The sequence below is a fragment of the Macrosteles quadrilineatus genome, unplaced genomic scaffold (assembly GCF_028750875.1).
Source record: "Macrosteles quadrilineatus isolate MER2022 unplaced genomic scaffold, UCM_ALF_1.0 Scaffold_2__2_contigs__length_208266976, whole genome shotgun sequence".
Lineage (NCBI taxonomy): Eukaryota > Metazoa > Arthropoda > Insecta > Hemiptera > Cicadellidae > Macrosteles > Macrosteles quadrilineatus.
Genome location: NW_026542595.1, coordinates 40,109,966 through 40,121,674, shown reverse-complemented (window position 1 = coordinate 40,121,674; position 11,709 = coordinate 40,109,966). Strand labels below are relative to the sequence as shown.

At 35.0% G+C, this 11,709-nt stretch overlaps 1 protein-coding gene across 1 annotated transcript in view; it reads left to right on the top strand.

Annotated features, from left to right (window-relative positions):
* The first annotated feature begins 9,015 nt into the window (after positions 1-9,015).
* Positions 9,016-11,709, top strand: part of LOC128986573 (glutamyl-tRNA(Gln) amidotransferase subunit A, mitochondrial-like) — a 39,267-nt gene continuing 36,573 nt past the window's right edge. The window contains exon 1 of the mRNA XM_054407007.1: positions 9,016-9,327. Coding sequence (XP_054262982.1) covers positions 9,304-9,327 — 24 coding nt within the window. The 5' untranslated portion in view covers positions 9,016-9,303. The remainder of the gene's footprint in view (positions 9,328-11,709) is intronic.

Genomic DNA, 11,709 nt, shown 5'->3' with positions numbered 1-11,709 from the left:
TTACGGGGGTTTTTATGGGGTAAAAATTGACTTTTATCATTTTTTACCTTCAAAACACAAAATTTCCCAATTTTGCTTTAGACCTTTTTAAATAGCTTAGACCCCAAATAATTTAGTATACCAAAGTGTTTTTGTACGGTTATTGGTAACGGAGAAATTCAAAAAATTGTAAATTTTAAATTCCCATGTTATTCTTAAGGTGAATATTGTAAAATGTTGTAGTTTGCTTGCTTGTATTTCGATCAAACTTGGCAAATTTATTTATTTTATACTGAGCTATTATTATTTTACTAAAAAATACATTTCATTAGTTTCCTTGTAGCAGCAAACCTAGGTATTTATTAAACCTAATGTTAAATCTTCTATACAGGATGTTTTAGAGAATTTCCCATATAGGGAATAAGCTATTACCGTAGTACTCATGGTAAGACCTGGACGCGGGACCGATTTTTTTTCGTTTTGAGGTCCCTAGAGGCCAAAAACACCATCTGTTCAAATTCATATATATATATATGTGTGTGTGTGTGTGTGTCCGTCAGCACGATAACTCGAGCAAAAATGATCCGATTTTGATGAAATTTGGTACAAACGTGTAAACGTACGTTTATTCGAACGAGTTCGCGATCCAGCATGATCGGACCATGGGAACGGGGTTTTACGGGGGGTTTTATGGGATAAAAATAGGTTTATCCCATTTTTGACCCAAAAAACATAAAATTTAGCAATTTCTTTTCAAACCATTTTGTAGAGCTTAAAAAAACAAATAATTTAGTATAATGAAGCGTTATTATGCGCCCCATGGTTACGGAGAAAATTCCAAAAAATTGTAAATTTAAAATTCCCATGTTATTCTTATGGAGAATAAGTAAACTGTTGTAGTTTGCTTGTTTGTGAACATATTTTGATCAAATTTGGAAAATGTTTTTATTTCTTACTAACTATTCACATTTTACAAAAAAAAACAAACAGTTTTACCCTCCCTGATGCAGCAAACCTAAGTACTTGTTAAACTAATTATATTTAAATCAAGAATAAATGTTATACTTTTAAGTAGATATTTCAGTGTAAATCCAATCAGTCAAATGGAAATTCGCTTAGTCTGCAGGTTTGCTGTGGCGGGGGTATCTTTATTTATGTAAAAACCGCAATAGATAGAAATATGCAGTTTGCGGGAATCATCTATTGACGTAGGGGGCCCAATTATTTAAAATTCAACGTTACATTCACATTCCCCCCCTTTCCCCCTGCCCCCAACTTAACTTTTTTAAATAGCAAGGTACCCCTTGTGACATATTAATTGAAAGAGCAATAAAAAAGAAAATGTTTGATGAAAAAAAAATTGAAAATCGGTTCATAAATTTGTGAGATATTCCCCCCCCTCCCCAGAACTTAATTTTTTGTAATAGCAAAATTGTGATTAAAATTGTGATTTTAGTGGTTTTCTCGTGCTCCGATTTTTGGCAACTTTTAGTATGTCATTATGCAAACCCAACACTACAAAATAAAACCATAAAACGTTTTCTTGTAATTTTTTTAAGGTCTTATCCTATATTTCTCTGACTACAAGTCTTTTGTAACACAGTGACTTTTCCTTAAATTGCAACAAAAATATTAACAGCTTATTTAATTATTCAGCTGATAATAATGTAAACAAATATGTTCTTCATAAAGATAACGTGGGTACTTTAAAAGCCACTGGGGCAGTGTGCAAGGGACTTTTTAAAAATTAAGTTCAGTTTGCAAATCTACGCCCTTAAACAAACATTTTGGTATATAATATGTGGGATTAAATCTTAAACTAAAAAAGCATTATTGTTCACACATTTTCACGTAGCGTATTAATAATATAGATATATGCTATCTGACATTTGATACTATTTGATTTTTAGTGTATACTAAAAATCCTTATGATGACCAAAGGATAATTTCAAGATTCGATCCTAAACCCTCCATTTTTGGAACACCCTGTGATTGGATCTTACTTTTTTCAAATTGCATAAACATTTTCAAAATCTGTTTAAAACTCTATGAGGGGTTCTGTTCACAAATTAACCCCTTCCAAATTAATTATGTACATAGGCTAGATAACACTGATAATTAATTATGAATTATATGTACGAATTAATTATAGTAAAAAGATTAAACTGACTTTAAAAATACTAGCTATTGGCAAGCTACATTTTAGTTGGATTTATTATTTAGTAAATAGCCTAACTATAACTACATTTATAACTAAACTTTTCCTTAACTATACTATGTTAAACACACGTATTTGGTTCTGGTATTTTTGGGAGGGATACCCTGAAGTGGGGAAGTCTAAGCTATTTTACAAAACAAAATACTTCCCGCCATAAATACAGTTGTATTTTACGAAGTTATAGTCTCCAAATTACAGACGAATTCCATTATTAATCAATACTCTGAGAATAGTGGATACAATACTTAGAATTAATATGTTCTCTTGCAAACTTTTAAGTTCTACGTATTAATATTCTCCGAACTACAGGTAGATTTAAATGTGTAACTTTTCAAAACAATGGGTGACCGTTCATTGAATAACTGTACTACTTCAATGTCAATTTAGTTATTTAAAATCAGCAGTGTGAAATCATGAAATAAAGTGAATGTGACACTGTTGCTTGTTTACCGTCAACGCAAACGTAAACAGTGTGAACTATTTTCCGTTTATTTCTGAATAAACTAACCAATATTTACTTTCTAAACTATTTTTACGGGAAAGAGTCATTCCCCAATATCAAATCAGGAATATTCTCGATGCGTTTATTTAACCATAAAATCCAGATAATCTTTTTAAATGGATATTATATACAACATTTATTGGTCAATGTTTACAATTTAAGAATTAGGAAATGTGAAAATATGTTTGTCTAGTGTGTACTGTATTGTGATGTTGCGTGGTTAAAGCATGCTCATATTATTACGAGTTGATTCCTTACTTAATTATTTACTTATATTAATATAAACATTTTATTTCATTTCCACGTGTTTCAAATACATTTTGTACGTTGACGGAAAAAAACTACATGTAACTAGCAGAGTATCCGTCCTTCGTACGGGGTTGGCATATAAGTATAAAATGCTTATTGCAGTAAAGTTATACTCAAGCTTTGCGTTTGCAATGGGGGAGGACACAGTTTGATAAAATTTGCTTACTTAAATTTACGGTTTACTATAGTATTTATTACACATCTACGATAGTCATAATGTTCTACAACTTCACCTAAACAATAGAAAAAAATAAATTACGATAAATTTGTAAATTATCACAAATTATTCATGAAATTAAAAACATAAACATAACTGTAAACAATCCTACTTATACAGTTCTCATTGCGTATCGTTGCTTCAATAGCTGTTTTTATTCATGAAAAAAATAATAGTGCTGCAACCTGTTGGTAAATCTTATAACTTTTTAATGCTTTTGCATATCATAGAACCAACTTTGTTAGTTATAACAGCTGACTAAATTCTTTAATTCCCTTTAAATGTGAATACTCATAAGGTTAACATGGGGAACTACAGAGCCACTGGGGCGGAGCCCGAAAGGGTTTTCGAAATAAGAATATGCATATATGATTTTCGGGAATGTGAGCTATTGTCATGTCAATTTCAGCCCAATCCGTACAGTAGTTAATGCGTGATTGAACTTCAAACAAACAAACAAACAAACACACAAACTTTCACATTTATAATATTAGTAAGATTTATACATTTGATGTATAAAATTAACGGGAAATGTCGAGAGAAAGCACAATTTCGAAGTGTTAATTTGTATTTATCTTAATATCGACAAAATTTGCGTAATAATACAAAATCCTTCCCATTCATGCAAGTTAAAATCCTTCTCCTTCACATTCACGAGAGTTCAGTCGAGCGGTGGTAATATGGGACAGTCTCCACCCTTGTGAATAATAGCTGGCTCGAGTCAGGAGCCCAAGCCCTACAGCAGGTATACCGGTGGTGATCATGGCAGGGGGGGACCTTTCCGGGGTGTGCATTTTGAAAAAACGATCGGGGGTAGCGTATACGGTTAACATAAATTGTAATTAGAAAATCTGGTAATTGTATATGATAAGTGGATATAATTATCTAAATTATACGCAAACTCTAAAATAACTCGTCATATCGACGAGTGCATGCTGCAACTGAAATTGAATGTCCGCGGCCGGAAACATCACCCCCCGGTCTCTGACGTCAATATGACGTAGGGGGGTGATGTTTCCGGGGGCGACCTTTCCGCGTCCCCGCTGTTGTCATAAATGTAAAAGAAATAATAGTGCTGCACCCTGTTGGTAATCCTTGTAACTTTAATTCTATTGAACATCATAGAACAGAACCAACTTGTTTAATTGAAACAGCTGTTAAGATTCAATAATTCCATTTCTCATAAGGTTAACATGAGAAACTCCAGAGCCACTGGGGCGGAGCCCGAAAGGATTTTTGAAATAAGAATATGCCTATATGTTAATCGGGAATGTGAGCTATCATCATGCCAAATTTCAGCAAAATCCGTCCAGTGGTTAATGCGTTCACTTGTCACAAACATACATCCATACATACATCCAAACTTTCTCATTTATAATATTAGTAGGATAAAATTAATTTTAAAATATTTCATTATAAAATTAATATTAAAATATTTAATTTAAAACTAATTTTAAAATATGTAATTATAGAATTAAACTGTCATAACCTAACCTAACCAACCAAACTTGCTGATGATATAAAAAAGATATAAAATAAAAATCTAATAAAGGTTTACTTATGATTAATTTGTAATTATAAAATTAATTTTAACATTTGTTGATATAAAAAATAAAATTATAAATGCCTCAAATTCTAACAAAATATGTACAATTTGTAATATTACATGTCATTCATTCATCATTAACATTAATTTCTCTTTTATTTTGTATATTTTCTCTCATGTCTGTTAATGCCCCTGATAATGTGTTATCAGTTATTTAATTTGTTCCTCTTGTTAATGTGTTAAGTATTTTATTCAATTTTGTTCAATGTTATATAATATCCCATCACCTCACAGAAACATCATCCTATTTTATGTTACAATATAATATTTATCCAAATTCTCTCCATACCTATTAATTACTCATCAAAAACCAACAATAATCATTTATTTAGAATAATATATAATTGTAAGAAAATTGCAATATAGTAATAACATCTTAAATATAGTATCATTTTTCAAAATTATCCAAAGAAAATCAAAATTACTGTGGCAAGTGTCATTCATGTAAATTAACCAGCTGTACATCACTTCAACAATGGACATGGACTTCCTGAGCTTCTACCATTGCCTCTCCCCAGATCCTGCCAACTCTTCACAGTGTGAACATCATTCTATTGGAAATTGTGTTTAATTTAAACTAAAATTCATAATCCCAAAGTAAAACCTAAAATTTAACTTTCTCATCATCCAAAAGTATTGGACAAGTGCATTGAAGAGTACCAATTTATAAGAAGACAGACACTCCAAATTTGGTAACCATCATCCATCTTATTTAACTAAGGACAAATTTAATCTTCATTGGACATTTAATCAGTATAGCCTACTAGGCCCAATTAACTCAACTCATCAAGATATATACATATTTCAAATTGAACTTTTATTCAAAATTTAATCTTCAAATTCTATTTCATTATTTCATTAAATTCAGTGAAACCATTTGGAATCTTTCTTTGGACTTCAAAATATTATATTAATAGCATCACGAACCTAGCATTTCAGAACAATAACTAAATTAAATTATCTACATTTTAAAGAAGCCTAATATATCATTCGAACCGGCACGACCACCCCTCCATGAGATTAAGAGCTCATATTCAAATAGTAATTAGTACTGTACTCTAGAAGAAACAAACCCAATAAGCCTAGAATAATATCATCCACTTTGGAAACCCCACCATTTTGAAAATTTACCATTGTTAACTTACCCTGTAGCTAATTCAACCAACAACTTATCTAATATTTGGATTTCATTAATAAATTTATATTGTAACTTATTAAATCTATTTATTCTTAAAATAATTCATAATTATAAGATTAAGACAAAGACTTACTTTATTAGACAGAAATAAAACACAAATTAGGAATTATCTTTATTAGGAAAGAAATGACTTTGAATTAAATGTGGGCTAACTTATTAGCCAAAGGAATTTTGTAGGCCTAAGTTAATGAAAAGTCTATAGAAAGCTTTATGGTGTGTAGCAAGTTAAGAAGTATTCGCAATCTAAGCAAAACCTTGGACAAAAGGTTAGTCTCGCCGGCGGGATTCGAACTGGGGACCTCCAGATCACGAGTCCGGGTCGTTATCAACTATGCCTCGAACGTCTACTATGGAACGTACTATGGAATCACTTCGTCTCGTTACGGTAATGGTGTTCCCTTAAGAGCAGAGTGACGTCACGCCCCCCACTCCTTCTCTAAAGAGGTTCTCATCAGTCTGCGGGTGCGGAAACCGAGACGCTATAAGCGGCGTAGCCCGGTGAGCGTGGCGGACAGGACAGCGGAGGGAGAGAGAGAACAGGTCCATCATGACTCCGTATATCTATCTAGTGCGGCCTTGCTCCAATCCACTAAACTAATCCATATATAGTATCCAGGGGGTCTGGTTTTTCTAGTGGGGCCTTGGTCTGACTTACGGATGATGATGTCTACACGGCCGCGAGGGATGTTCATGATCTTGCCGCTATCGTGCAGGATGACGATCACGTTTTCGTGACCGAGGGAGACGATGATGATGTCTACACGGACGCGCTAGATGTTCGCCATTTCTCAGTGGCCACATGAGTCGTTCATGGTTCATGATTCCGACTTGATCGGAGGAGACTGACATGACGTGACAGTGCGTGGTCAGTGCTCACGCAAGAAATTAATGGACTTGGCCTAGGTCTTTTTTCGATCGGATTGTTGGAGCCGCCGGGGGCCTCATAGATTCTAAATACGGGCCTGCGTACTCGGCTGATGACACGAGACCTTCCCGGCAGAAACCCAACCCCCCCCACCCAACAGCGCCGAGCCGAACATTTCCGCATCATACCACGGCCACCTTTAACTACAGGCCGCGGCATGGTAGAATTGGCAACGTCGCAAGTGGCGTTGTTTAGTGACAGATGTCCCCATAAGATAACATGGCAGACAGGTGACATCAGATCATTCGCACTTTATTGATTTAAATTTATGAACATAAATTTATTAACATATTGAAAATAAAACATATAGAATTGAAAACAGAAACTATATTAATTAAAAATCTATATCTGTACATTTTAAGCGGAGTCAATATTGTCATAGTCCAGTAACCAATCTTTCGTAAATACACAAATACCATTAGCTGCTTCCAATCAAAACAGCTGTTACAACACCACTTGAGACGTTGCCAATTCGAAGGCCACGGCCTGGAGTTAAAGGCGGCCGTGCGTCATGAGGGATTAAGCGTCTCGCTGCGCCACATCTTAGCATTGTCGCGGCCAGCACGGAGCACTTCATACAGCCCTGGTGCAACTAAAACGTTGTAAGACATTTTAATAATCATTTTTCATGAAGTTTTGTACAAAAGTAATAACAATTTAAAAAACAACGCTGTAAAAACCGGAGTCTGGGACCATAATTAATAAATATTAACTGACGGTGGATATTTCACACTGAGGGTTCTGTTAAAATATAATTTACAGACGTCCCATAAGATAACATGGTAGACAGGTGACACCAGCTCATTAATTCGCACTTTTTGATTTATATTTATGAACATAAGTATATTAAAATATTACTTACTTTCCGTGACCGGAAATCAGACTTCGCTTTTCAAAAAATTAGCTACCGATATGGCTTTGTCATTCGCATGTAAAAGATCAACTAATGTGCTCTCTCGAACTCCGAAGTGATATCCACCCTCACAATACTAGGAGGAAGGGCGGCTTGAATGAACCCTATGTTAGATTTAAAACAGGTCCAATCTAGCTATTGCATACAGAGATATAAGCTTTTTAACAAACTCCCTTGTACAGCTCGGAACCATCTGAACCTGCCGGAAGCAAAATTCAAAAAGGGTATAGAATGTTTTTGTTGGCAAATCATATTTACTCATTCAAAGAGTTTTAGCGAATTTCCCCAGGAAGAAATGTTTTAAAGAAATAAACAAAATAACAAACTATGACTTAAAAAACAAAATAAGAGAAATACTTGCTAGCCTAGACACTGAAATGTATAGAGAAATAAATAACTATCTACAAACAATCAAGAAATATATATAAACTCACACAGCGAATAACCCTCACTCACAAAACAATATCCTGTGGCATTGGGTTGGGTTCTTCTTTCCGTGGTCCCCCCTCCCTTAGGGTTAGGTTAGGCCTGATGGACCTCTGGCCGAGAAGAGCATCTCAAATCCAAACCTTATATCCTTGAATATTCTCACCCTTAGAATTATCCCTCTTTAAAGTGTACATACTAACTAAAACTCAAAAACAAAACAAAACATAAACATAAATGTCATTAGTGACTACCGTAACAAAAATCTATATGTTTGTCACAGATAAATGTGAAAAACTATTAACCCAGGCAACCACAAGACGATAAAAAGATATTAAATTCATAAGTTTGTGGTGTATAATTGACTACATGGTGTTGAAATACCAAGTCAGCCAAAGGCATTAAGAAAACCAAAAAAAGTTTTGTTTTTGTCAGTCTGGGGGGGGGGGGTGTCACGGACGGTGTCAGTTGCTCAGTTTCCGTGATGTGAATTGAATTGAATTAATTTAATTGACCCCATGGAAGTATATAACACAACTTGTTGTGTTATATCTCGGCCGCCTTTATATACTTCGATGATTGACCCACGCCACGATACACGATCCCTTCTCCCTTCTCCCCTTAGTTGCTCTGCTCTGGCTTTGTGGCTGCATAGACCATAGAAGTTCTATCCTATCTATCTAATCCTCCCTCCTCAGTCCTCATACGCAAAGACGCTTGTCTCTTGTCTCTAACCTATTTCCGTGTTGTTATTTTGTCGTTTAGTTTAGTTTTAGTCATTAATTAGTTCGGTCGTTCCGTTGACAGAAAGTTTTTGAATTTATAAACCATTATGGAAATTAACACAATAAGTGTCCTATAAGCCCCTTGTCTTGTACATACATTCAAATGAAACTTCAAGTCGATTGCAAATTTTATTGTGGTTTACTTTAGGCCTACTCATCACTTTGACAAAGTATATAGGCGTAGGTTTGGTCTAAATAAAACACAACAACTATCGACCCATCAAAATGTTAAGGTTAAACATTGCTAAGGTAAATTATGTAGGCCTAGCCAAGTGAAAATGTAGTTTTTGATTCCTAGTTAGACTTGATTCTTGATTCTAGTTATTAAGTTATGGTTGCAATATTGCCATAGGCCTAGGCCTACGTCCGATTTTGTGCAGACTGAATGTTTATAGATTGGTCCATAGGCCTTCTCATAGCCTGTGGGCCTAGGCATAGTTTTTAAATACGCAGCGGATACACGTCCGGTAACAGGACGTGGATTAGGCGTCCGGCAGTTACTGTCATAACCTAACCTAACCAACCAAACTTGCTGATAATGAAAAAAATCAAATGAAGGTTCAATTCTCTTCATAACATAAAATTATAAATGCCAAAAATTCTAACAAAAGATGTACAGTTAGGGGCCTAAGAAGAAATTACATTCAAAGCAAAATCTGTGACAAAAAGTAAAAGAAACCGATGGGTTTCGAACCAGGGACCTCTTGGATATCAGCCGAGCACTCTATTCACTACACCACGAACAACGCTGGCCGAACATCGTATCGTTATGGTAATGGCGTACCGGGACCCCATAACCCGGTGACGTCACTACCGGACGCTTAATCCTCGTCTGGTTACCGGACGTGTATCCTCTGTGTTTTAAATAAATAGGCCGGTAAGTTAGGTGTATGGCTCTGGGGAGTGGGATTTTTCGTATTTGGTTACCCCACCCTATTTAATTACCTCCCAGAACTCACTTAAAACGTCCTATAAGACGTTTTTAACCTGTTTGTAGACACCAACACTACAACTCTCTCAAATGACTTTTTTGTTGCCGACACTTCGTGTAACTTAGATACCATGCCGAGATTACTAGACACCACCCCTGAAAAACTCGCTTAAACATCGTGACAGGGCAGTTTACTATACTAGACACCCCATCAAGATTACTAGACACCACACCCAGATTACTAGACACCATGGGTACAGTTTCTTGACTGGGCTATGCTAATATCGATTGAAACTACCGAATTCAAAATATTGATCAATAATCGATACTTTTAAATATATCTATTATAAAATTAAACTATCATAACCTAACCTAACCAACCAAACCTGCTGATGGTGAAAAATTCGCATGAAGGTTTACTAATCGAATCGATGGTTTCAATCGATATTAGTATAGGCCTACAGCCCAGTTAAGAAACTGTACCCGACACCATTACCAAGATTATTAGACACCTTACCTAGATTACTAGACACCTTACCTAGATTACTAGACACCAAGCAAACCTTACTAGACACCATTACCTACATTACTAGACACCATGCCCAAATTATGGTTAGGTTAGGTTAATCTAGGTAATGGTGTCTAGTAATTAAACCCTCCAAGTGTCTCTAGTTTTGGTCTTAAGTAATGTTCGCCCATTTATTGCGCAGTCGCAGGGTTTTATTAAAATGTCGGCCTATCTTAGAAACTTTAAAACAATGTAGGTAGGCCTAAAGTATACTGTTTTATATTATCATTTTGTTTGGAAAATTATGGACTTCAATGTAACATATAAAACATTACAAAAAATGTTAGACAATTTTTGTGGGGTTAACATTTCTAACAAATTATCAAATAAATGAAAAAAATTTATGTTTGCGCTCAATAAATTGTTATAATTTATAGATATAGGTCTACAAAGATTTTAAAATAGCCACTGTGTTCAGAATTTTATGAGGATTCCAAAAATATAATAATATAAGGAAGTAGATTTGCAAATAAATAATGGCAAAAAACAGATTTCGGTACATAGCGTTTAGCTAAGAATGCATAGCCTAACCATAGCTAGGAATCTGGCTAAAAATTTACATCAATATCACTACCTACTTCTTCAGGATCATCAACTAGCCCTTCAAAATCACTTAAATCTTCTTATAATGCACCATGTATATCACTACTTTTGATTTTTAACACTAAAACAATGATAAACGTAATAAAACACATCAGTCATCGGTGCGAGGTTAACCAAGCTGTTTACAAATATGCACGTCAGCTGTCTGCTACAATTATGATCGGCTCGAGAAAAAAAGCGCTTAGAGACAGACCTCGGGAGAAAGCTTAGAATCTGTCAAAAAAAACGATACCTAACTCGATCCAGTTCAATCCGATTTAGTCAGTCATAGAGCCTTCGCCGTAAACAGTGTTTGTGAGTCGCAAAAGCGACACAAAACACTACACAAAGTGTGTTATGAGTCGCTTTTACGACACATAACACTCGGAGGGCTAGGTACCGGTAAGTTAATGGTGTCAAGTAATCTGGGCATGGTGTCTAGCAATCTTGGTAAGGTGTCTAGTATAGGAAACGACCCTGTCACGATGTTTAAGCAAGTTTTTCAGGCGTGGTGTCTAGTAGTCTAGTGGGGCGTGTTGTGTACAGGAAG